This window comes from Tympanuchus pallidicinctus, unplaced genomic scaffold (genome assembly GCF_026119805.1).
Source record: "Tympanuchus pallidicinctus isolate F22 unplaced genomic scaffold, pur_lepc_1.0 scaffold66, whole genome shotgun sequence".
Lineage (NCBI taxonomy): Eukaryota > Metazoa > Chordata > Aves > Galliformes > Phasianidae > Tympanuchus > Tympanuchus pallidicinctus.
The window spans coordinates 26,976-52,776 of record NW_026294787.1 but is presented as its reverse complement, the minus strand read 5'-3'; the positions used below and the strand labels follow the sequence as shown (position 1 = coordinate 52,776).

The window sequence follows — 25,801 nt, the reverse complement described above, 5'->3', positions numbered from 1 at the left end:
CCCCCCAAAAAACCCCTCCTTCCCAGAACAGCCCCTCCCCCCCCCCCCCCAGGAGAAGCCGGCGGCCCCCCCTCCCGTTTGTCCCATTTTGGGGGGGTGACCGCCCCCCCCCCCCCCCCCCCCCATCGTGCAACGGGGGCGATGCCACGGGTCCGTGCCCCCCCCGCCCCCCTCCATCCCATAATTCCTCTGATTAATTTATTTATTCTGTGAGGGGGGGGGGGGGCTGAGGGGGGGGTCTCACATCTCCCCCCCTCCCGGGGGCCGTCGCGGTTTTGTTTTTTTTTGGGGGGGGGGGGGGGGGTCCTGCTGCGCTGCGCTTTTTGTTCTTCAATAAAAAAACGGAAAAGAAGCACAAAGGGCCGAAGGGGGGGGGGGGGAGGGGGGGCGTCCGTCTGTCCGTCCTCACAGCCGTCCGTCTGTCCCCACGTCCATTTCTGTCCCCCGTCCGTCCATCCGTCCCCATCTGTCGGTCGTTCTTTCCCCACATCCCTACGTCCCTGTGTCTGTCTGTCCCGCCGTCCGTCTGTCCCTCCACCCGTGTCCCCGCATCCGTCCCTCCGTCCCCGTCCATCCGTCTCCGTGTCCGTCTGTCTCTCCCACGCGTCCGTCTGTCCCCACATCTGTCCGTCCGTCCTTCCCTGTCCCCACGTCCGTCCTTCCGGTTTCCCCCGTGCGACTCCCGATGTCACGCCTGGGTGGCTGCGTAAATGTGTGTAACGCGCTTCTGCCCCATAGCGTGCTGCCCCATAGCGCTTCTGCCCCATAGCGTGCTGCCCCATAGCGTGCTGCCCCATAGCGCTTCTGCCCCATAGCGCTTCTGCCCCATAGCGTGCTGCCCCATAGCGCCCGGACCACCCAGCCCTCCGGCGCCGCCCCATAACAGCCCGCCCCACACAGTGCTCCTCTGCCCCATAGCGCCCCGCCCCGTAGCTCCCGGCCCCACACGGCGCTTCTGCCCTACCGCACAGCGCCCCGCCCCAAAGCGCCCTGCCCCACACAGCGCCCTGCGCTGCCCCATTGCACCCCGCCCCATAGCGGGCGGCCCCCCATGAGCGGCTCGCGGCGTGGGGCCGGATGAGGACGGCGTTCTGCTCCAGTCCCGCAGTGCCGGTGAGTTGTGGGGCGGAGGGGGGGGTTTGTCATGAGGCGTCCCGTTGTCACCCCATTGCTGCCCCATTGCCGCCCCATTGTCCCGTTGTCACCCCATTGCTGCCCCATTGCCGCCCCATTGTCCCATTGTCGCCCCATTGCCGCCCCATTGTCCCGTTGTCCTCCCGTGGTTTCTGAGGTTTGGGGACCCCCTGTTCGATGAGGGATCCGAGGACCCCCAGGTGTGGAGCGCCCCATTTCTGTGCCCCACAGCCCCCCATGGGCAGCACCTTTGCTCGGCCCCACTGCTCAGCCCCCCATGGGCAGCCCAACCACTCAGCCCCATTGCTCAGCCCCATTGCACCTCCCCAGCCCCACAGCTCAGCCCCACAGGCAGCCGCAGCTCTGGCCCCCCATTCTCAGCCCCACCCACGGTTGGGTGCCCAGCTCACAGCCGTGTGGGGCAGCACAGGTCGGGCTGCGCTCTGCGCCCCACTGCCGATGGGGTCCCAAATTCGGACCCCGACATCGGGGTCAAAAATATGAGCCCTGAAATACGGGTCCCAAATACGGGTCATGAATACGGGCCCTGAAGGACAGATCCCAAAATAGGGGCCCCAAAATGTGGGTCATTAATCCAGATCTCGAGATCTGGATCCCAAATGTGGGCCCTGATGATGGACCCCAAATCTGTGGGTCCACAAAGTGGGGGGGCCGGAAATGGGGGGGGGGGGGGGGTTATGGGGGCTGGGAGGGGAGGTAGGAGAGGAATGGGAATGGGGTGGGAATGGGAATGGGATGGAAATGGAACGGAATGGGGCCAGGGATGGGGTGGGAATGGGAATGGGATGGGGGGGGTAAGGAGGGGGGAGGGAATGGGAACGGGAACGGGAATGGGATGGGAATGGGGTGGGATGGAAGTAGGGATGGGGATGGGGATGGGGATGAGAATGGAGTGAGATGGGAATGGGAACGGAAATGGGATGGGGATGGAAATAGGAATGGGATGGGGATGGGAATGGGGTGGGAATGGGGAATAGGATTGGATGGGAATAGCAATAGAATGGGGTGGGAATGGGAAGGGGGGAGGAGGAGAGGGGGGAGAATGGGAACGGGAAAGGAAATGGGATGGGAATGGGGTGGGATTGGATGGGAATAGCAATAGAATGGGGTGGGAATGGGGATGGGGATGAGAATGGAGTGAGATGGGAATGGGAACGGAAATGGGATGGGAATGGAAATAGGAATGGGATGGGGATGGGAATGGGGTGGGAATGGGGAATGGGAATGGGGTGGGATGGAAGTAGGGATGGGGATGGGGATGAGGATGGGGTGAGATGGGAATGGGAACGGAAATGGGGTGGGAATGGGGTGGGAATGGGGTGGGGATGGGGGGAGGGGGGCAGGGTGAGACCCCTGGGGTCCCCGCAGCCCAGCGCCCCCAAAGGCGAGGGCGGAACCCGGAACTGCCGGCAGGGGGCGACCGTGAGGCACTGCGGGGCGGGGGGACGTGGGGGCATCATGGGGACATCATGGGGACATCATGGGGACAGTTCAGGGTTGTGGGATTTTGGGACAGTTTGGGGACATGGGGACAGTTTGGGGCACAGCGGTGGTTTGGGGTCACTGTCCCCGTGTCCCCGTGTCACTGCGCCATGGCGTTGTCACCGTGTCACCTCTGTCCCTGTGCCATTGTCACCGTGTCACCGTGTCACCATGTTCACTTCCTTGTGCCACCGCGTCCCTGTGCCAACATTTATCCGTGTCCCTGTGTCCCACATCACCGTGTCCCTCTGTCGTTCCCCCCCCCCCCTCCCCCTTCAGAGCCGCCCCTCTGCAGCGCTGTGGGGCCGGAGGAGCCTTGGGGCCGCGCTGCCCCATGGACGGAGCTGAGCGGCACGGAGTGCAGGTGTGGGGCGGGGGGGTTTGGGGGCCTGGGGGGGGTTGGGGAGTTTGCGGGGCCGGGGGGCACAGGGGGCTTCGGGGGGCCGGGGAACGGGCGGGGCTGCGGGGCTCAGCGCACAGCGCACCGCGACCCACGGCTCCGCACGCGGTGCGGCGCTCACCCCGCAGGGCCGCAGCGCTGCTGGCGGTGCTGAAGAGGAGGAGGAGGAGGAGGAAGGGGCGACCCCGGCCATCCGGCAGCGCCGCCGCCCGGCGGGCGCCCAACGCCCCGCAGCGCCCGCGGTCCGGCGGTGCTCGCGGCCGCCGCGTGACGGCGGGGAGCCGCGCGGGAGCGCGCGGTGCGGGGCTGAGGAGCGCGGGGCCGAAGGAGGTCGTGCGGAGCCGCGCGGGAGGAAGGGCGGGGGGGGCGGCGGGGCGGCGGCGCGGGGCGCGGCGGAGCGGCAGGGGGACGAAGCGGGGAGAGCGCGGGGCTCCGCGGCGCTGCTGGCCGAACTGACGCGGCTGCGGGAGGAGCGGGAGCGGCTGCGGGAGCGGCTGCGGGAGCTGCGGGAGCCGCGGAGGAGCGGAGCCGCGGGGCGGGCGGCGGCCGCGCGGGGAGAAGCGCGGGAGGGGCGGCGCGGGGCCGCGGAGCCGTGCGCGGCGGCGCTGCGGGAGCTGCACCGCGGGTTGGACGCGGCGCTGCGCTCCCAGCGGAGGGCGCTGCGGGCCGTGGCCGAGATGGAGGCGGGCGGCGCGGGGAGCGCGGAGCTCGGCGGGACGGGGCGGGACGGCGAGGCGGAGGAGCGGCGGCGGGGCGGCGAGGAGGGGCCGGGGCGGGAGCGGTGCGGGGCGTGCCGGCACGGAGGGCGCCAGGTCAGCCCCGCCACGCCGCGTCCCCGTCGCCGCTGCCCCCCGTCGCCGCCCCTCCCGCTCCCACCCCCGTCCGTCGCCGCCCCGTCGCCATCGCGGTCCCCACCGCATCCCACCGCACCCCATCTCCATTTCATTTCATCCCCATCCCATCCCCACCCCAATCTCATCCCAACCCAGTTCCCATCCCATCCCAACCCCGTCCCACTCCCCCATCCCATCCCATCCCATCCCATCCCATCCCATCCCATCCCATCCCATCCCATCCCATCCCATTCCATCCCAGCCCAGCCCATTTCCACTCCATCCCAATCCCAATCCCCATCCCAAACCCATCCCCATCCCATTCCAATGCCATCCCACCCCATCCCAATCCCGTCCCAATCCCAATCTCAATCCAACCCCATCCCATCCCTATCCCCATCCCCATCCCATCTGCATCCTACCCCAATCCCAACCCATCTCAATCCCAATCGAATCCCATCCCACCCCATCCCACCCCATCCCAATCCCAATCCCAATCCCAATCCCACCCTCCCACCCTCGTTCCCCCCCCCCCCACCTTACCCCCCAACTCTCCCCCCCTCCTTCCCCCCCCCCTCCTCCCCATCGCTGTCCCCATCCCACCGCCACCCCGACGCCCCCCGCCCCCATCCCACAGCTGCCCCCCGTCCCCTTCCCCCCGTCGCTCCTGTCGTCCCGTCACCCCCCTCGTTGTCCCCATCCTCTCCGCACCCCCCACTGCCCTCCCCATCGCTGCTCCCCGCCCCACATCCCACGTCCCACATCCCCACGTCCCCCCCCATGTCCCCATCCCTGCCCCACACCCCATCCCTGTCCCCACATCCCCATATTCCACTGACCCCCATCCCCACATCCCTCTGTCCCCCCCGTCCCCATGTCCCCCGGTCCCCATATCCCATTGACCCCCCATTCCCCCGTCCCCATGTCCCCCGGTCCCCACGTCCCCATATTCCACTGACCCCTGTCCCCCCCTCCCCGTGTCCCCCGGTCCCCCCATCCCATTGACCCCCCGTCCCCGTGTCCCATTGTCCCCCCCCCGCAGGTTCAGCAGCTGCTGGCGCTGTCGGGTCGCCTGGAGGCGGAGCTGCGCGCGGTGCGGGAGGAGAGCGGGGAGCTGCGGCTGCGGCTGCAGGTGGGGCGGGGGGCGGCGCCGCCGGGGGTCACCGCTGTGTCACCTCCGAGTGTCACCCCCACATCGCCTCTGTCTGCCACCGCTGTGTGCTCCGTGTGTCACCTCTTTGCCACCTCCGTGTCACCTCCATGTGCCACCTCTGTGTGCCACCTCCGTGTCACCTCCGTGTGTCACCACTGCATGTCACCTCTGTGTCACCTCCATGTCACCTCTGTGTGCCACTGCTGTGTGTCGCCTCTGTGTCACCTGTGTGTCACCTCTTTGTGTCACCTCTGTGTGCCACCTCTGTGTCTCCCCTCTGTGTCACCTCCGTGTGTCACCTCTGTCAGCTCTCTGTGTCACCTCTGTGTGCCACCTCTGTTCCACCTGTGTGTCACCTTTCTCACCTCTGTGTCCCCTCTGTGTGTCCCCTCTGTGTGTCACCTCTGTCACTTTGTGTCACCTCCATGTGCCACCTCTTCACCTCACTCCTCTGTCACCTCTGTCACCTGCTGTCACCTCACCCCACCCCCAGTGTCACTTCTGTCACCTCACCTCACCCTCAGTGTCACCCTGTGTCACCTCACCTCAGCCCTGGTGTCACCCTGTGTCACCTCTCTCTCACTTCACCCCACTGTCAGGCTGTGTCACCCCCCGCTGTCACCCACTGTCACCTCACCTCATCTCCATTGTCACCTCTGTCACCTCACCGCATGTCACCATGTGCCACATCATGTCTCACCCTGGTGTCACCCCGTGTCACCTCACTGCACCCCTGCTGTCACCCTGTGCCATGTCACACCAACCCCCGCTGTCACCCAGTGTCACCACCTCACCCCCTATGCCACCTCATCCCTGTTGTCACCCTGTCCCCTTATGTCACCCTGCATTGTATCACATCACCCTCAGGTGTCACCTGGTGTCACCCAACGTCACCTCACCCCTTGGTGTCATCTGGTGCCACGTCACGTTTTGTCACCCCCCTGTGTCACCTCATGTCACCTCGTGGTGTCACCATGTGGTGTCACCCAGAATCGTCGCATGGTGTCACTGCTGTCACTGTGCGGTGTCACCTGCCACCACCCATGGTGTCACCCAGTGTCACCCCATGCTGCCACCCAACGTCACAGCGTGGTGTTCGCAGCTGTGGAGTCACCCTGTGCCACCTGGTGTCACCCCCCAGAGTCGCCCTGTGTCACCCATCACCTCATCGCGTCACTCGCTGTCACCCCGTGGTGTCACCCAAAGTCACCCAGCATCACCCCGTGGTGTCACCCAATGTCACCCAGCATCACCTCGTGGTGTCACTTGGAGCCACCCAGCATCCCCCCATGCTGTCACCCCTCATCCCCCCGTGGTGTCACCCAGTGTCACCCCACGCTGTCCTCCCCCACCCCCCGATGTCCCACGGTGTCTCCACTCCGCAGCTGCAGCAGCAGAAGCACCACGACGTCGTGGCCGTTTATCGGACGCTGCTCCTGAGCGCAGCGCAGGTGGGAACCCAGCCCAGATGGGGCGGGGATGTGGGGTGGGGGCCGCAGGGTGCCCCACACTGACCCTATGGGGCAGGGATGTGGGGTGGGGGCTGCAGGATGCCCCACAGCGACCCTATGGGGCGGGGATGTGGGGGGGGGTTCTGCAGGGTGCCCCACACTGACCCTATGGGGCGGGGATGTGGGGTGGGGGCCGCAGGGTGCCCCACACTGACCCTATGGGGCGGGGATGTGGGGTGGGGGCCGCAGGGTGCCCACAGCGACTCTATGGGGCGGGGATGTGGGGTGGGGGCCGCAGGGTGCCCCACACTGACCCTATGGGGCGGGGATGTGGGGCTGTGGGTCAGCGCTCGGTGCCCCACAGCTCCCCACGGCTCTGTGGGCTGCAGGGCTCCCTGGATGAAGCTGCCCACCAGCTGCTGCTGCACATCGCGGCGCTGAGCTGAGCGCCACTGCGTGGGGACGGGGGACGTCGGAACACGGGGACACGTGGGGATGCGGGGACGTATGGGGACATGGGGACACGGGGACATGGGGACGTATGGGGACCTGGGGTCGGCGCATTAAAGTGAGCAGCGCAGCTGTGAAACACGCACTGATTTCTTCAGAGCGGCTCAGCGCCGCAGCGCCCCTACAAAACCCACCCCTATACAACCCGCCCCTATACAACCCGCCCCTATACAACCAGCCCCTATACAACCCACCCCTATACAACCCACCCCTATACAACCTGCCCCTATACAACTCGCCCCTATACAACCCACCCCTATAAAACCCGCCCCTATACAACCCACCCCTATACAACCCGCCCCTATACAACCCACCCCTATACAACCCACCCCTATACAACCCACCCCTATACAACCCGCCCCTATACAACTCGCCCCTATACAACCCGCCCCTATACAACCCGCCCCTATACAACCAGCCCCTATACAACCCGCCCCTATACAACCCGCCCCTATACAACCTGCCCCTATACAACTCGCCCCTATACAACCTGCTCCATGAGGCGCCATGGGTCTCTACGGGTCTCTGTGGGATGCTATGGGATCTGTGGGGCACTACGGGGCTCTGTGGGATGCTATGGGATCTGTGGGGCACTACGGGGCTCTGTGGGATGCTATGGGATCTGTGGGGCACTACGGGGCTCTGTGGGATGCTATGGGATCTGTGGGGCACTACGGGGCTCTGTGGGATGCTATGGGATCTGTGGGGCACTACGGGGCTCTGTGGGATGCTATGGGATCTGTGGGGCACTATGGGGTGCTGTGAGCTTCGTGCTCTGCTCTACTGCACGAAGTGACCCCCAGCCTCCCCCCCCACCCCGACCCCCAGCACCGCAGAGCCGTGGGCACGGATTGCTGCCAGAGCGGCGTCACACTGAGCTGTGGGTCAGCGCCGCCCTGCTCCGTGTCTGCTGCCCCATAGGAACCCATAGGGCACCCACAGCAGCACCGGTTGGGTTGGGGGCCCTATGGATCAGAGGTGTGGGGCATGGCTGCGCCCCACGTCCCCCCCATCCCACACAGGGGAGCGCGGGGCTGGGGGTCCCACAGCCCCCAGGCTGGGGTTTGACATCGCTGCTCCTCGTTCCTTGGGGTCGGCGTTGGGCTCTGCGCCCCACATCCCCCCGCAGCCCCACACCGGAGGAGCGCAGGGCCGGGGGCCCCGCTTGAGGTGTGAGGTTGGCATTTCTTCTCTTCAGGGTCAGCGACCCACATCCTCCATCTCCCCCAGCCCCACAGGGCAGCGCAGGGCTGGGCTCCCACCGCTGTGCTTTCCCCTTTCTCTGGACCTGTTTTCTGTTCTGCAGTTCCAGCACAGCTCTGCCTTCGGTCACAGCTTTGTGCTTCCATTCGCCCGCAGCTCGGCCGCGTTCCGGTCACGCCGTCACCCCACGGCGTGTGGGGCTGCAGTGGGGCCGAGGGGTCGGGATGGGATCACGCGCAGATCCTATTGGGGTCACCGCGCAGCCATAAACCACCTTTATCTGCTGGCCCTACAGCCTGTCCTACAGGCCGCCCTATAGCGCGATTCCAGCGCCGCCGCATCAAACGTGGGGCAGAGATGGGTCCTGTGCTCCTCTACTGCAGCCCCACAAATGGAGGGCATGGGGTCAGCCCTGCCCCACAGCGCAGGGTGTGGGGACACGGGCAGGTGGGGGGCACGGGAACGGCGTTGGGGACGTGGATGGGTCTGGGGGCACGGGATGTGGGGACAGGGAAACGGGGTTGGGAACGGAGCTGGGGCCACGGGAACGATGACGGATGGGGACACGGGAACGGCGCTGCGCACAGCGCGGGGACGCAGCGCCAGGAATGGCGTTGGGCGGAAACGGCGCCCCCTGGTGGCCGGGAGGAGCGGGGAGGCCGCCGGGGGTCGGCGGGAGCACCGGCATCGCCAGCGGGGGGCAGCTCGCCCCGCAGCCCCCCCGTCCCCGCAGCCCCCCGCGCTCACTGCCCCGCTGCCCCCCATCCCCCATGGCCCCGTACCCGAAGCCCTCCGAGCCCCTCGCCTCCCAGCCCCCGTTGCCCCCACCCCAAAGCCCCCCCCTTCTGCAGGCCACGGCCGGAGGCAGCGGGACGTCCCTCCTCCATCCTTTATTTCCCCCCCCGGCGCGACGCCCCCCGCGCAGCGCCCCACCAGCGCCGCTCACGCCGTCCTCACGGTGCTCTCGATGAACGACTCGAGCACAAAGATGGTTTCGTCCACCTGATTCTCGCTGGCGTCGATCCTGGGGGGTCGGGAAGCGGCGGTTTGCGCTCGGGGCTCCGCCTCCTCCCCCCCCCCAGCCCCCCGGCTCCGCCCCTCGGCCCCCCGCTCACTTATTGACGTTGCGTTTGAGGCTCTCGAGCTGCTGCCGCTCCGGAGCCGTGATCATCTCCTCGATCTCTTGCAGCTGCGCGCGCTCAGCGCCGGTGGCCATCATGGAGCCCAGGATGGCTTCGACGCGCTGCGATTTCTCCAGCAGCCGCCTGCAGAGCGCAGCGCCCGGCCGGCTGCAGCCCCCAGCGGCCCCCAGCGGCAGCCCAACCCTCAGCCCCCCCTGCAGCCCCCACCCACAGCCCCCAACCGCAGCCCCCAACCGCAGCCCCCTCTCAGCCCCCACTCACATTCCCTAAACTGCAGCCCCCAACCTGCAGCCCCACCTGCAGCCCCCAGCCCCCAACCGCAGCACCCCCCACCAGCAGCCCCAACCACCCCTGGCCCTCCCAACTCACAGCCCCCCCCCCACCCCCCAGCCCCAATCTCCTGCAGCCCCCCCCCAGCCCTCCCAACCTGCGGCTCCCCACACGCAGCCCCCCCAAACCACAGCATCTCCCCCCAGCCGCCCCCCACCCTGCAGCCCCACCACCTGCAGCCCCCTGACCCACAGCCGCCCCCCCTGCAGCTCCCACACACCCACGGCTCCCCCCCACACGCAGCCCCCTCCCCATCCTGCAGCCCCTCACCCCACACTCACTTGTTCTCCCTGGTCTCGTGCTGCCGCCTCTCCATCAGGTTGGCCACGCTCTGGGGAGAGGGAAGAGAAAAGGGCCGGGCTGCGGGGCGGCATTTGGGGCTGTGGGGCGCAGCACAGCAGGAACACCCGTAACAGTGGGGGCAGAGCCGGGGCCCTCGGGGCGGCAGAACCCAGCGCGGCTGGGGAGGAACCTTATAGCAGCGCTGCAGCAGCATCCTGGCGGAGGACGGCACGTTGACGGCGTAGAGGTAGAAGGTTCGGGACGGAGCGTGGTCGGGGGTCCGGGGGATCTCCTGGGGGCGGAGGGAGAAGGGGGGCTGCAGCCGTGCTGCGAACGTGGCAGGGACCGAGAGCTGGGCCCACATCACCGCTCAGCCGCACGGAGCGCAGTGACCCCGTCATGGGGGCTCAGGGACCCCAATCGTGTTGGGGGGCTCAAAGAGCCGCCCCCCCCCCCCCCCCCGACCTGCAGCGCCACGAAGTTCTCGGACAGCATCCTGTACAGCATGTCCTTGGCCTCCTTGGCCGGGATCATGGCGAAATCCTCCACCTGCTTCTGCTCCAGGTGCTGCTTCCGCAGCAGGAGGCGGAAAATCCGCGCACAGCGGGAACCAAACCTGAGCAGGGAGGGGAGAATGAGAGGAAGGAGGGGAGGGGAAAGGATGGAGGGGGGGAGACAGAGAGGGGAGAGGAGGGAGGGGAAAAGGAGGGGGAGGAGGAGAGAGGAAGGAGGGAAGGGGGAGGAGAGGGGAGAGGGAGAGGAAAGGAGGGGAGGAGAGGAGACAGAGAGGGGAGAGGAGGGAGGAGAGGAGGAAAGGGAGAGGAGAGAGGAGGAGGGACGGGGTGGGGGAAGAAGAAGGCAAGGGGTGAAGAGAGGGAGAGGGAGGGGGAGAGAGATGGAAGAGGAGGAGGGAGAGGAAAGGAGGGGAGGGGAGCAGACAGAAGGGAGAGAGGGAGGGGAGAAGAGGAAGGGGAGAGGAGGAAGGGAGGGAGGGAGAGGAGGGGAGGGAAGAGAAGGGGAGAGGAGGAAGGGGATCGGGTGGAGGGGGGAGAGGGAGAAGGGGGGAGGAGAAGAGGGAGATGGAAGGAGAGGGGAAGGAGGGGAGAAAGGGAGGGAGGAGGAGGGAGGAGGAGAAGTAGAGGAGAGGGAAAGGAGAGACGGAGGAGGGGAGGACGGAGATGGAGGAGGCTGAGAGCAGAGCGGAGCAGGACAAGACGCGGCCGCGCGGGGCTCCAGCTCACACCTCTCCTCCACGATGGACTCCAGCGTCGCCGTGGCCAGCGAGCGCAGCGCGCGGTGCAGGTCTGAGCGGAGCCGAGTCAAAGGAGCACAGCGACACGGGAGCGGATCCCAAAAAGGATGCTGACCCCGTAGGGACCATCGCCCCCCCCCAAAGGATGCTGACCCCATAAGGACCACCGCCCCCCCAAAGGATGCTGACCCCGTAGGGACCACCGCCCCCCAAAGGATGCTGACCCCGTAGGGACCACCGCCCCCCAAAGGATGCTGACCCCGTAGGGACCACCGCCCCCCCCAAAGGATGCTGACCCCATAGGGACCACCGCCCCCCCAAAGGATGCTGACCCTATAGGGACCACCGCCCCCCCCAAAGGATGCTGACCCCATAGGGACCACCGCCCCCCCAAAGGATGCTGACCCCGTATAGGGACCACCGCCCCCCCCTAAGGATGCTGACCCCGTAGGGACCACCGCCCCCCCCAAAGGATGCTGACCCTGTAGGGACCACCGCCCCCCCCAAAGGATGCTGACTCCATAAGGACCACCGCCCCCCCCTAAGGATGCTGACCCTATAGGGACCACCGCCCCCCCCTAAGGATGCTGACCCTATAGGGACCACCGCCCCCCCCTAAGGATGCTGACCCCATAGGGACCACCGCCCCCCCCAAAGGATGCTGACCCCATAGGGACCACCGCCCCCCCAAAGGATGCTGACCCCATAGGGACCACCGCCCCCCCAAAGGATGCTGACCCCATAGGGACCACCGCCCCCCCCCCCCCAAAGGATGCTGACCCCATAGGGACCACCGCCCCCCAAAGGATGCTGACCCTGTAGGGACCACCGCCCCCCCAAAGGATGCTGACCCCATAGGGACCCCCAAAGGATGCTGACCCCGTAGGGACCACCGCCCCCCCAAAGGATGCTGACCCATAGGGACCACCGCCCCCCCCAAAGGATGCTGACCCCATAGGGACCACCGCCCCCCAAGGATGCTGACCCCATAGGGACCACCGCCCCCCAAAGGATGCTGACCCCATAGGGACCACCGCCCCCCCAAAGGATGCTGACCCATAGGGACCACCGCCCCCCAAAGGATGCTGACGCTGTAGGTGCCGCCGCCGCTGTCCCCGGATTTCGCCACGAACTGCAGCTGTGCAGACACGGAGCTCAGCAGCTCCCGGGTGCCAGAGCCGCTGCTGCCCCGAAACCCCGGCGGACAAAACCCGATTTGTGCTGCGCGCCGGGTGGAAACAACTCGCAGGGGGGAGCAGCAGCCCAGCGCCGCAGCAGCTGCACCCTGACGGCGCAGAGCTGTGCAGGCGGAGCTGCGCCCCACTGGGAGGAGTCGTTTCCATCCAGCGCTCCGTGTCCATCTGTTTCCATCTCACAGCGCCCCACTGCGCCCCATAGCATCTCAGCGCCCCACTGCACCCCATAGCATCTCACAATGCCCCACTGCGCCCCATAGCATCTCATAGTGCCCCACTGCGCCCCATAGCATCTCACAGCGCCCCACTGCGCCCCATAGCATCTCACAGCATCTCACAATGCCCCACTGCGCCCCATAGCATCTCACAGTGCCCCACTGCATCCCATAGCATCTCACAGCATCTCACAATGCCCCACTGTGCCCCATAGCATCTCACAGTGCCCCACTGCATCCCATAGCATCTCACAGCATCTCACAGTGCCCCACTGCACCCCATAGCATCTCACAGCATCTCACAGTGCCCCACTGCGCCCCATAGCATCTCACAGCATCTCACAGTGCCCCACTGCATCCCATAGCATCTCACAGCATCTCACAATGCCCCACTGCGCCCCATAGCATCTCACAGTGCCCCACTGCATCCCATAGCATCTCACAGCATCTCACAATGCCCCACTGCGCCCCATAGCATCTCACAGTGCCCCACTGCGCCCCATAGCATCTCACAGCATCTCACAGTGCCCCACTGCACTCCATAGGATCTCAGTGCCCCACTGCACCCCATAGGATCTCAGTGCCCCACTGCGCTCCAGAGGACCTCACAGCATCTCACAGTGCCCCACAGCATCTCACTGCGCCCCATAGGATCTCACAGCGCCCCACAGATCTCATAGCATCGCACAGCACCCACAGCATCTCACAGCGCCCCACAGCACCCCATCACAGCACCCCACAGCCTCACCGGGTCGTCGGCCATCAGCGCCAGGCACTGCTCCAGCACCGCCTTTGTGATGTTGTAACCCGGCGGCAGCGAACGGAAAATCTGCGGGAGGAGAACGAGTGGCACTGAGAGACTGCGGGACAGACGGACACTGCGGGACAGACGGACACCTCCTGCCCAACCCCCACCGAGAGACATTCGGACACCTCCTGTCCGCTGCAGGACAGACAGACGTTGCAGGATGGACAGACACCTCCTGCCAAATGACGCCGTGGGACAGACAGACGCTTCCCACCCAAACCCGGCCGCACAGGACAGATGGAAACCGCGGGACAGACGGACGCCTGCTGTCCAACCCCACTGAGGGACGTAGTGACACCGCAGGACAGACGGACACCTCCCGCCCGATCCCCAGCGAAGGACGCACAGACACCTCCTGCGCGACCCCCGACCGCAGGACACACAGACGCAGCAGGACTGACGGACACCCCGACCTCCGCCGGCGGACAGACGGCCCCTTCCCTCCTTCCTGCCCACAGCAGCGCTCACTGCAGCCCAGGGGGGCACACGGGGACCCCGGGGGGGGGATGGGAGGAGCGGGGAGGGGGGGGGGAGGGGGGACACCGACCTCATGGGAGGAGAGCGGCTGCGTGTGAGCTGCGCCCGACGCCGTGGTGACCTCGGACATCCGCAGCATGGTGCGAACGATCTCACTGCTGGGCTGCGACGGGGGCGGCGCCGCGCTCAGAGCAGCACCGAGCGGCTGCCCAGAGCGGAGCTCTCCCCACACAGCACACAGCTGTGGGCAGCCCCCACCCCAGCGCAGGGTGTGGAAGCCTCTCCTGCCCCCCACCGCAGCCCTGCCCCGCCGTGGAGCTGTGCTGCAGGGACGCGGATCCCCCCAGCAGCCCGGTGTCCAGAGCCGCTCCACCGTGGAGTCTGGCCGCAGGAGAAGGCAAGGCTCCCCCCCCGCAGCCCCCGGCCCCGCTGTGCCGCAGGACGGAACCCCACCGTCGCCCCCCGCCCTGCAGACCCCAGAGCCCCCGCCGCCACGGGGTCGGGCTGCAGAGGATGGAAGCCCCCCGGACGCACCTGGTCCATGCGATTGGCCACGGCGCTGACGATGGCCTGGTCTCGGAAGTGCTGGTGGAAGCGCTCCATGTTCACTTGCCAATAAATGCCGTCATCGGGGGGCGGCTGCGAGGGGAGCAGAGCTGCGGCTTCGCTCCCAGCACCCCGGGGTGATGCTGGACCGCGAGCCACCAAGCCTGAGCTGCAGAGCCGGAGCAGCAGGGGCGGATGGGGACGGAGAAGCGTTTGGAGCCAGAGGGGACAGCGGCCGATGGGACGCCCCCAAAAGTGGCCGCACAACCCCCCCGCGTTCCCCACAGCACAGCCCTGCTCTGACCCACAGCCCTGCTCTGACCCACAGCCCTGCTCTGACCCACAGCCCCGAGCTTTGGGAATCTTCACCCCCCCCCCCCAGTACCTCCTCACCGCCTGCATCCGATTTCTGCTTCTTAGCCCTGGGGGCGCCGCTCTCCTCCTCATCGCACGACCGCCTCCGCTTTCCCTTCCCTGCCAAACAACCACAGCGCAGCGCTGGGCCCATGCTGCCAAACAGCCCACAGCCCCCACTTGCAGCTCCCAGCCCTCAGCCCCCAGGCCTTAGCCCCCACCTCTCACCCCCAGCCCCCAGCCATTAGCCTCCAGCCCCCAGCCCCCAGCCCTCAGCTTGCAGCCCCCAGCCCTCAGCTTGCACCCCCAGCCCTCAGCTTGCACCCCCAGCCCTCAGCTTGCAGCCCACAGCCCAAAGCTTGCAGCCCCCAGCCCTCAGCTTGCAGCCCCCAGCCCTCAGCTTGCAGCCCCCAGCCCTCAGCTTGCAGCCCCCAGCCCCCAGCTTGCAGCCCGCAGCCCTCAGCTTGCAGCCCCCAGCCCCCAGCTTGCAGCCCCCAGCCCCCAGCTTGCAGCCCGCAGCCCCCAGCTTGCAGCCCCCAGCCCCCAGCTTGCAGCCCCCAGCCCCCAGCTTGCAGCCCCCAGCCCTCAGCTTGCAGCCCCCAGCCCCCAGCCCTCAGCTTGCAGCCCCCAGCCCTCAGCTTGCAGCCCCCAGCCCCCAGCTTGCAGCCCCCAGCCCTCAGCTTGCAGCCCCCAGCCCTCAGCTCTGACGCCTCCCCCCGGCCCTTGGTGCCCAGCCCCCCTCCGGCAGCCCCCAGCCCCCCCCAGCTCCTCACCCACGAGGTTCAGCCTGGGCACAGCATACATGTCCTTCTCGTTGAGCACCAGGGTGGGCGCAGCAGGGGGGGGCACCTCGGGGCCCTGGGTGCCTTCAGGGACCTGCGGGCACCTCTGCACGAAGTGCGTGTCCGCCAGGCGCACAAACGTGCTCCACACGTCCGCGTAGTCCATGGTCTTCCCATCTAAGCCGGGACAGAGGGAGGGCTGTCAGCGCAGGGAGGGGGCAGGGAGGGCTGTCAGTGCGGCGCCGCCACTGCTCCGATCTGCTCTGATCTGCTCTGATCTGCTCCGATCTGCTCTGATCTGCTCTGATCTGCTCCGTTCTGCCACTGCTCCGTTCTGCCACTGCTCCGTTCTGCCACTGCTCCGTTCTGCCACTGCTCCGAGCTGCCGTGGGCCGGTTGTTGTCTGCAGCCCCATGGCAGCGGGTCGGAGGCTCTCTGGGTGCTGGCTGTGTGTCGGGAGGCTCCCACAGCGCTGCAGAGCCGCCCCGAGAGCATCCCACAGAACGGCCTGGATGGAAGGGAGCCACAGGCCGTCCACTTCCAACCCTGCCACGGGCCGTGCTGTCAGCTCAGGCTGCCCAGGGCTCCAGCTGACCTCAAGCACCTCCAGGGCCCGGGGCTACCGGAATCCAATCAGCACTGCCATCTCGCCATTTTCCTTCCTAAATACAGGTTTCTCCTCAACCCCTCGACGTCCCTTATCGCTTTTATTACTATTTGCAGTCAGAAATCACCCCGTGTCACTTCAGTAACCGCTGGGGCCGCCCAGCCGGGGAGACGTGGGGCAAAATCAATTTCCTGAGCAGCCTGAAGGCAGGGAAGAAATCGCAAAGCACCGCTGCCCAAAAAGCCCAAAGGTTTACGCAGGAGAATCAGCAAGCAGCTGAAGGAGTTTTCCAACTGCTTCCAATGAGCAAAAACCCTCTGCCCCCCCCGGGCTCCGCTCCCCACCATCACAGAATCGCCGGGGTTGGAAGGGAGCTGCAGAGATCACGGCGTCCAACCCGCTGCCAAAGCCGTTCCTGCAGCAGGTCGCACAGGTCGGTGTGCAGGCGGGTCTGGAGCACCTGCAGAGAAGGAGACTCCAGCAGCCCCTGGGCAGCTGCGCCAGCGCTCCGCCACCTCACCAAAGCAGTTCTTTGCACGTCTGTGCAGGACTTGCTGCGCTGCGGTTGCTGGCCGTTCCCCTCGTCCCGTCTCCAGCACTGCTGACAAGAGCCCGGCCTCGCCGCTCTGCCCCACACCTCCATATTTACAGACCTGGCTCAGGTCCCCTCTCGGCCTCCTCGAGGCTGAACAGACCCGCTTCCCTCAGCCTTTCTCCGCAGGGAGAAGCTCCAGGCCCTTCACCATTTCGTGGCCCTTCCCAGGAGCTCCCTGTCCTTTTTGTACCGGGGAGCCCAGAGCCGGACGCAGCGCTCCACACCGGCAGCCTCCACCCTCGCCAGGTCCCCGCACGGAGGGGAGCAGCGCCCACCTTCCATGGTCTCCGTCAGCCGATCCGCCACCTTCCTCACCACGGCGCTCAGCGTCATTTTGCCGTTGAGGAGCAGCTCCTCCACCAGCAGCTCCCCGGTGTCGCCGTACAGCGCCTTGGCCGTGTAGATGTAGCGCGGGTAGCGCAGGATGCGCAGCACCCGGCGGCACCGAGCCTCGTACTCCACACAGCCGCGCTTCTGCAGCTGGTAGGCGGCCAGGTTGTGCTGGATGAGGACGCACAGCGCCTTCCTCACCTGCCCCAGGAGCTCTCGGTTGGTCACGCGCTCGCAGAGCCCTCGAGGCGCCCCGGCCCGTTTTTGGGCCCCCGCTGCCCCCCGTTGCCCCCCATACCTGGTCCAGCGCCAGCCCGGTGTCGGCGCAGATGGCCCGCAGCGGCTGGCTGCCCGTCCTCACCAGGTACGTCCCCACCTTCTCCACGATCTCCCCGAAATGCTCTCGCAGCAGCAGGGAGCACAGCTTTATCTCCGCCTGCGTCATGGCGGCACAGCTGGGATCACGGCTGGGGAGCAGAGCGGAGCCCCGCGGTTCTCAGCGCGGCTCTGGGGGCGGCCGTGGCACTGAGACCCCTTGCAGCTCTGGGGGCGGAAAGGAGCTGTTTGGAGATGGGTTTTACGGGAGGAGGAATTTTGTGAGGGCAGAGGAAATGGGATTTTGGGGTGAAAACTCTTCGTTAAGGGAGGGGTTTTGAGGGAAAAACCCCATTCTCCAGTGGATGGGGAGGGGATCCGGGGCTGAAATCCTCCTTTTACCAATTAAAAAAATAAAAATCCCATTTTCTCGATGACTCGGTTCCACAGTGAGGAGGGGAGAGAGGGAGGGAGGGGAGCGGGACATTTCCCGGGGAGGAGGAGCCGCTGCCCCCCCGCCACCGCTGCTCGCCCCCCCCCGCCCCTTCTGGAGCAGATCACCGCCGGGGGCCGCGCCCACCCACACGGAGCTCCTGCCGGGGTCCCCGGGTCCCCACGTCCCCGCCCCGGGCTCGCGGCGCTGCCGGGATCCCCGCGTCCCTCCCTGCACCGCGGCAACGCCGAGCTCCTCGCCCCCCCAGCGCCCCGCTCTCACCGAGGCCCGGCTTAAACCCATGCGACCACCGCGGCGAACACCATTTCCGGCGCCCAGATGACTACTTCCGCTTCCTCGGCGCCGCCGCTCCGGAGGACCGCGGCTACGTGCCGCTCTACCCGCTCCGTCTCGTCGTGCTGCCGTGACGCCGCGCTCTCTCGGAGCGGCCGGGAGGACCGGAAGTGCCGGCGCTCTATCCGTCGGGCCGCCGCCTCGCTGCCCGGCCGGAGGACTGACGGCAGGGAGCCGGCAGAGGAGGCGGAGAGAGAAGATGGCGGAGGCCTCCGCGGCGGCTGCGGCCGCCGTGTCCCAGCACCGCTTCTTCTGCCACAGCTGCAAAGGGGAAGTCAGCCCCAAGCTGCCGGTAAGCCAAGGGCGCTCCGAGAGGCCGGGCCGGGGGCGGGCCCGGGGGAAAGCCGCGGCCCTCGGCGCCCCGCAGAGCGGGGCCGGGGCTCCGCGCGGAGCGGCCGGCGGGCAGCGCTGCCCCCATCGCGTCGCCGGGGCCGTGCTGGGCCCGCCGCCCCCGAGGCCTCCTAGCGGGGGTCCCGAGAGCCCGGGAAGGGAGGGGGGCCGCGAGACCCCCGCGGTGGGGGTGACCCCGACCCCTCCTCCGGGCCCCGCTCTCCCGCCCTGCTGAGCCGTGGGCTGCCGGCTCCCCTCCTTCCCTGCCGTCTGCAGGGGGCTGCGACCCCCGCGTCCCCTCCCCAAGAAAAGCTTTCGGGGATTGCCGCCCCCCGTCAGAGCTCGGCCGTCCCTCGGGGCAGCGCCGACCCCCCCGAGCCGCACGGAGCGCCGGGGCTGCGGCGACCCGAGGGCTGAGCGCCGCTCCCGGCCCATAACTGAGTTCCTTTAGGGCCGGGCTCGGCCCCGGTGCCTTCCTCGCTGCGGGGTGAGGAGCACGGGGGCGGTGGGGCTGCCGCGACCCCGACGTGCCCCACGTGGGGTCCATGCTGGATGTCGGGGTCGGGGTGCCCTCCGCTCTCGCCCCGTATCCGAGCCCGTGTGGGGCCGGGGTCGGTCCCGGTGCCCGCCTCGCCTGAGGGTGAAGAGCAGAGGCTGCTCGGAGCCCACGGCCCTCTGAGATGCTGCGACCCCAACGCTCCGCCGTCAGGGGCTCTGCTGGGTGTGGGGCCGGGGCTGGGCTGTGCTCTGAGGGCACCTCACAGCCGCTGCCACGTCCGTGCCCGCGCTCCCTCCACGTCTGCCTTTATCCCACTGCCCGCACGTCGGGGGTTTGGCCCCGCACCCCCCCACGCTGTGCGTTATGAGCCGTTGCATCCCCTCCCCCCGTAGGACAGCCGCGTGCCCCCCTGCTTGTGGGGCCGAGCCGCTCCTGACGCTTTCTCTTCCCCCGCGTCCCCGCAGTTTTGCTCGGCTCTCCCTCCGCACCGCTTCCCTCTGCCGCCGACGCGGGCGCTCTGCCCTCCCGCATCTCGGTGAGGAGGAGCGCCGTGCGGGAGCCGCTCGACCCCTCCGTCCCCGCGGAGCCCCCGCGTGCGTGCGGAGCGCGTCGTGCGGCCGCGGTGCCGAGCGCCCCCCGGGCGGACCTTCCCCGGCACGGCCCGGCTGCCGCCCGCGGGTTCCTCTGCTTCTAAATCGGGATCCGGCGCCGCGGGTGGGAAGGAGGCCGCCGCATCCTCGGTGTGTGGGGGGGAGGACGGCCGGCTCGGCTCTCCTGGCGTGCTCTGCTCCACTTTCTGCTTCCAGAGCGCCGGGATTGGGGCTGCGCGAGTGTCCTGAGCTCTGCGTGCTCGGGCTGTGCGGGTGGTTGGGGCTGTGCGGGTGGTTGGGGCTGTGCGGGTGGTTGGGCTCTGGCTGCGCTCGGGGCTCTGTGCCCCGTTGCGGTGGGAAGCACCCGCTGTGCTGAGCTCAGGGCACGCGTCGCTCTGCAGCCGTCCGTGTGAACTGAGCGCTGCGCCCCTCGCAGCTCCGCGTCCTGCTCTGCTGGCGGTGGGGTGGAGGTGGAACGGCGACGGGGCACCTCTGAGCCCCGGTGCCGCTCCGTGTGTCCTCCCCAAAGCTGCTCCTTCCCGCTGTCCTCCAAACGGAGCGCTCGGAGCCGGGGCTGCAGTTTGCGCAGCGATGGCTTTGGGGAGCGCCGTGCAGCACGGGGGGCTCGGGGTCGCGGGGGACAGCGGTGGTGGCCGAGATGGGCCGAGCCCAGGAGCCGCCGTCGGCTCCTTCGCCCCATCCCTGCCCTGCGCCCTGCCGAGGTCAGCGGCCCTCACTGCGAACCGCCGTCCCCGCCGGGTGCTCTGCCCTCGAGGGCGAAGCGGCCCCTGCCTGCCTGCCATCCGCACGCAGCGAGGGACGCGGAGCCGAGCGGGGCAGCGCGGCCCGGGGGAGGGCGATGCCGGCTGCTCCCGGGGAGGAAGCGCACAGCGGGGGCGGGCGGAGCGGATCGGCGGCAAACGGCGGTGCTGACGGTGGCGGAGGGACGTCGTGCTGCTGCTCTGCTCCGCGTCCTGCTGGCAGCCCGGGACGGCGCGTTGTGCTGCGGGGGAGGAAGGCAGCTGGGCGTGGGGTGTCTGCTCTGCTCTGCTCTGCTCTGCTCCATCTCGGTGCTGAGGGGGGTGCAGGCGAGAAGGGCACGGCGCTGCCGGCTGCTGTTCCGCCTTCTGACCCACTCGGCTTTGCTCGGCGCGTTCTGCTCCAAAGCAGCTTCGCTCGCTTCTCAGTCCAGAACACGTGTGAGTTGCTGCCTGTTCCGGCCGTGCACCAGGGAGCTGCGCCCAGTGCCGCTGCTGCCGGCTGCCTGCAGAGCCCCGGGCTCAGGTGTGGCTGCAGCTGTGCAGTGCTGCTGGCGCTCTCTGGACAGCCCACCCTGCGCCCATGTGCAGCACTGCCACCCTGCGCCCACCCTGCGCCCACCCTGCGCCCACGGGCGTCGCTCCCAGCCCAGTCTGACACGGAGCCGCTGCAGCTCAGCGCTTCCCCTTCTCACCCCTCTGCCTCTGTTCATCCCAATGGTTCCCAGGAGGCTTCACGCTCAAAGAGAAGCATCGCAAAGGGGTCGGGCAGAGCTGCGCGTGGCTGAGCCGTGCCGCGGCGCCCCTCACCGCAGCGTCGCAGCCCCCCGCCCGCTCTGAGGCAGCCCCGGTCCGTGCTGCAGCACGCGGCTGCGCCCCCCTTGGCTCCGCGCTCTGGCGGCGCTGCGTGGCTGCGGGCCGGGCTCCGTCCCGCTGTGCTGGCGTCACACGGCTCAGCCCGTCCTCCTCCTCCCCCCAGGAGTACACGTGCCCCAGGTGCGAGTCCGGCTTCATCGAGGAGGTGACAGAGGATTCCAGGTGCGTGCGGTGCTGAGGGGCGACGGGGAGCTGCCGCGGCAAAAGGGGCCGCGCTGAGCCGCCATCAGCGCCCTCCCCTCCTTCCCCACTCCGCCTCCCAACCCCCCCGGAGCTGGGATCCGTTCCTCCCCCTCCGTGTCCCCGCCCCCCCGTGCTGCGCTCAGGTTCCCCCCCCGCTCTTTGTGCCCCTCGCGCCCCTCCTGCCCTCCCCTCCATCCCTGCTTTGGTTTCGGAGACCCCCCCCGACCGTCCGTTCCCCCGCAGTTTCCTGGACGGCGGTGGCCTGGAGGACGGCCCTTCGGCGCAGTTTGCAGAGGTGTGTTGTCCCACGGGGGGCTTTGGGGTGGCAGGGAGGAGCGGAGCGCCGCCAGCGGCGCCGCGTGACGCGTCGCGTTCCCCTCTCGCGCAGCTCTGGGACCACTTGGACCACACCATGTTCTTTCCCGACTTCAGACCCTTCCTGAGCGGCGGCTCTCTGGACCAGGACGGCAGAGACAACGAGCGGGGCCACCAGGCCCACGCCGAGCTCTGGGGGCCGAGCCGGCCGCCGCGGTTGCCCATGGCGCGCAGGTTCCGCTCCCGGGGCAGCTCCCGGCCCGACCGCTCCCCGGCCATTGAGGGGTACGAATCCCCCGGCCGGGGGGCGCTGGGGGGTCCTGGCTGTGGGGCGCTGCGGTCTGGGGGCGCCGTGGGGCCTCTGAGCCCATGCATGTGGTGCATGTGGCCGGGGGGCGGTGGGAGGGGGGCGGGGAGGGCAGGGTGTGGGGCGCCGCCCCCTCCTGCAGTGCTGCATCACCCTGCATCCCTGCTGCATCACCCTGCATCCCTGCTGCATCCCTGCTGCATCCCTGCTGCATCCATGCTGCATCCCTGCTGCATCCATGCTGCATCCATGCTGCATCGTACCACATCCACACTGCATCCAGACTGTGTCCAGGCTGCATGCACCCTGCATGCACCCCCTGCTCGCTGTGTCCCTTCTGCAGACGGCTGCCGGCCGCAGTTGTGATGCTGCGGTGGCTCAGCTCGGCCCTTCCCGCTTCCCTCCCCAGCATCATCCAGCAGATCTTCGCGGGCTTCTTCGCCAACTCGGCCATTCCCGGCTCACAGCACCCGTTCTCATGGTGAGTACTGCGCCTGCCTTCGCCCCGGCCCTCTGCCGGCACCTGTGCGCCACTGCACACCGGTAAAAACAGCGGTAAGAACCGCAGCAAACAGCGGCTGCCCGGGGCCTGGGAGCCACTCTTCCCATTTGCCCCCAGTGCGGCTGCGAGTCTGCAGTGGGAGGCTGGGGCCGTGCAGGGCTGTTTGCTGAGCACACGGCACCGCACTGCACCGCACTGCACTGCACTGCACCGCACTGCACCCACATCACTGCATCCACATCACTGCACCGCACTGCACCCACATCACTGCATCCACACTGCACCCACACTGCACCCACACTGCATCCACATCACTGCACCACACTGCACCCACGCTGCACCCACACTGCATCCACATCACTGCACCACACTGCACCCACAGCACTGCACCGCACTGCATCCACATCACTGCATCCACATCACTGCGCCCTCACTGCACCACACTGCATCCACACTGCACCACACTGCATCCACATCACTGCATCCACATCACTGCACCTCACTGCATCCACATCACTGCACCTCACTGCACCCACACCGCATCAAGCTGCATCCCTGCCACGTCACCCCACATCACGCTGCATCCACAGGAGCGGGATGCTGCACTCCAACCCTGGCGATTACGCGTGGGGACAGAGCGGCCTCGACGCCATCGTCACGCAGGTGAGCGCTGCTCAGTGCTGCAGAGCCGTCGCCTGCAGTGCTGGCTGTGTGCCTGCGTGTCCTGGGCCGTCCACAAAGCGCCCCTCTGGGAGCCGCGGCGCTGGGGAGGGGGTGGGGAAGGGGCTGCGGTGGGGAAGGGGCTGCGGTGGGGCAGGGGCCGGGCAGCGCTGTGCTCCAGGAGCTCCTGTGCTGCCGCTGCTGTTGTGCCACGGCCGGCTGCTCCCAGCGGGACGAGTCCCTCGTCTGACCCACGGCTTCCTCCTCCCATCCTCTGCCTGTGGGGCGCGGAGCTGGGAGCAAATGAGAGCCCCGTGATCCCCATCCAGCCCAGCTGGGCGATGGAGACCCAGAGGTCCCGGTTTGGGGATGGGGGCCCGTAGGTCCCAGCTGGGAGGTGGGGATTCGTGCATCCCGATTTGGAGGCGGGCGCAGGGCGCGGATCTGAGCCCATCCCGCTCAGCCGGGCAATGAAGACCCATAGATCCCATCCCAGTTCGGAGATGAGGACCCATAGATTCCAGATGAGGGATGTGGACCCAGAGATCCCAGCTTGGAGATGACGACCCATAGATCTTGGCCCATCCGAGCTGGGAGCCGGGCCCCATAGATCAGATCCCATCCCGTTACAGCTGGGAGATGGGCCCCCCCAGCTCACGCTTCGGGGCGAGGAGCTTTGCTGTGTGGCGCCCCTCACTGTGCTGTGGGGCAGCGCTGGGATGCAGCCCCTGCTCCACTGTGGCTGCCGAGCTGTGCCCCACACCTCGTCCTGTGCCCCACACCTCGTCCTGTGCCCCACACCTCGTCCTGTGCCCCACACTTCATCCTGTGCCCCACACCTCATCCTGTGCCCCACACCTTATCCTGTGCCCCACACCTCATCCTGTGCCCCACACCTCATCCTGTGCCCCACACCTCGTCCTGTGCCCCACACTTCATCCTGTGCCCCACACCTCATCCTGTGCCCCACACCTCATCCTATGCCCCACACCTCGTCCTGTGCCCCACACCTCATCCTATGCCCCACACCTCGTCCTGTGCCCCACACTTCATCCTATGCCCCACACCTCATCCTATGCCCCACACCTCATCCTATGCCCCACACCTCGTCCTGTGCCCCACACTTCATCCTGTGCCCCACACCGTTCTGTGCCCCACGCCTCATTTCGTGCCCGCGCAGCTCCTGGGGCAGCTGGAGAACACGGGGCCGCCCCCGGCCGACAAAGAGAAGATCTCCTCCCTGCCGACGGTGGCGGTGACTCAGGATCAAGTCGGTGGGTGTCCGCGTTCCGGGGGGGTTCGGGAGGCGCGGCTCCTCCCCGTGCGCGCCGCCGCCTCTCCGCCGTCGCCCGGGGGCGGCGCTCGCGGCGCGGGCGGGACGAGGAGAGCCGCCTCCGAGCGCCGCTCCCCGCCCGGGGCTCCGCAGACACGGGGTTGGAGTGCCCGGTGTGCAAGGAGGACTACGCGGTGGCCGAGCAGGTGCGGCAGCTGCCGTGCAACCACTTCTTCCACGGCGGCTGCATCGTGCCCTGGCTGGAGCTGGTAAGAAGCGCCCTCCGGGGTCCCCGCGGCCGCGGCCCCGCGCCGCCCGCTCAGCCCCCGCCTCCCCCCGCAGCACGACACGTGCCCGGTGTGCAGGAAGAGCCTGAGCGGCGAGGATTCCTCGCGGCACTCGCACGGCCCCGCGCCGGGCGGCGGCTCCGGCGGCGACAGCCAGAGCCGGGAGCGGTGGACGTTCTGACGCTCCGCCCGCTGCCGCCCGGCGGCTCCGGCGGAGTCGCGCCGTCCGATCCCCGAGCCGCCCGTCCGGCGGCCCCGGGCGCGTCGCGGCTCGGCGAGCGGCGCCTCCGCTCCGGAACACGGAACGTCCGGGCGCCGCGGGCGGCTCCGAACCCCGTGACGGGGCGGGCGGAGCTCCGCGGGGCGGGGGGGAGCCGCGGCCGCGTTCCGTGGGCGAAGGGACGGAGCGGCTCCGGGCGGGGGGCGGCGGGCGCGGCGGCGCTGTGCCGCGGCTCCCTTCCCCGCTCCCTTCCTGCTCCGCGGCTCCATCCGCGCCCCGGGTCTGTCTGCGCTCTTTGGGTCCATCCGTGTCCGAGGGTCCGTCTTGTCCCCGGGTCCGTCTGTCTCCGGGTCCATTCACGTCCCCGGGTCCGTCGGCGCCCTTCGGGTCCATCCGCGTCCCCGGGTCCGTCCGTGGCCTTGGGTCTGTCCGCGCCCCCACGTCTGTCCCCGTCCCTGGCTCAGCTCGGTGCCCATCCACGCCCCCCGGTCTCTCCGTGTCTCCCCCTCCGTCCCCCCGCGGAGCATCGCAGCCCCCAGGCGCTGCGCATCCCGGACCGCCCAGACGGCGCAGAGCCGCGGAAGAGCCGCTCGTTGCTCCGCTCTCTGTCCTTTTATTTCGGCGCTTCCGTCGCATCCCGGCCCAAAGGAAGCCCCGTTTGTACGGCCCCGACGGGTCCCCGCGCCGACGGTTTGCGATGATGTCCAATAAAGGCCTTTCTAACGACCGGCGCGGGGCTGCGCCGCCTGCGGTGCTCCGTGCCGGGGGGGGTCGGCACCCCATGAGCCCCCCACGC

The 25,801-nt window shown here is 68.3% G+C and overlaps 2 protein-coding genes and 1 long non-coding RNA gene across 4 annotated transcripts; 2 read left to right on the top strand and 1 right to left on the bottom strand.

Moving 5' to 3' along the window:
* The first annotated feature begins 4,909 nt into the window (after positions 1 to 4,909).
* Positions 4,910 to 6,956, top strand: LOC128072017 (uncharacterized). Its single transcript, XR_008202061.1, has 3 exons — positions 4,910 to 5,002; positions 6,409 to 6,474; positions 6,864 to 6,956. It is a non-coding gene; the product is annotated as an uncharacterized LOC128072017 (long non-coding RNA).
* A 2,144-nt stretch (positions 6,957 to 9,100) lies between these two features.
* POLR3C (RNA polymerase III subunit C) lies at positions 9,101 to 18,291 on the bottom strand. Its single transcript, XM_052665395.1, has 15 exons — positions 18,134 to 18,291; positions 17,402 to 17,570; positions 17,049 to 17,304; positions 15,563 to 15,748; positions 14,821 to 14,909; positions 14,424 to 14,528; positions 13,960 to 14,052; positions 13,353 to 13,433; positions 12,280 to 12,331; positions 11,185 to 11,245; positions 10,407 to 10,557; positions 10,132 to 10,233; positions 9,941 to 9,990; positions 9,303 to 9,452; positions 9,101 to 9,211 (listed from the first exon to the last, which is right to left on the bottom strand). Exons 2-15 carry the CDS (start codon positions 17,546 to 17,548, stop codon positions 9,130 to 9,132), a joined length of 1,605 nt encoding a protein of 534 aa, XP_052521355.1. The 5' UTR covers positions 17,549 to 17,570; positions 18,134 to 18,291; the 3' UTR covers positions 9,101 to 9,129.
* A 21-nt stretch (positions 18,292 to 18,312) lies between these two features.
* Positions 18,313 to 25,731, top strand: RNF115 (ring finger protein 115). 2 transcript variants are annotated; one of them, XM_052665396.1, is made up of 9 exons: positions 18,313 to 18,497; positions 21,362 to 21,420; positions 21,685 to 21,736; positions 21,830 to 22,041; positions 22,473 to 22,544; positions 23,156 to 23,228; positions 24,406 to 24,499; positions 24,652 to 24,767; positions 24,841 to 25,731. In XM_052665396.1, exons 1-9 carry the CDS (start codon positions 18,405 to 18,407, stop codon positions 24,964 to 24,966), a joined length of 897 nt encoding a protein of 298 aa, XP_052521356.1. In that variant the 5' UTR covers positions 18,313 to 18,404; the 3' UTR covers positions 24,967 to 25,731. The 2 variants fall into 2 exon arrangements, with proteins under 2 accessions (XP_052521356.1, XP_052521357.1); XM_052665397.1 differs by lacking the exons at positions 18,313 to 18,497; positions 21,362 to 21,420; positions 21,685 to 21,736; ... (1 more) ...; positions 22,473 to 22,544; positions 23,156 to 23,228 and adding an exon at positions 23,390 to 24,235 and having other exon boundaries at positions 24,369 to 24,499.
* The last annotated feature ends 70 nt before the right edge of the window (positions 25,732 to 25,801 follow it).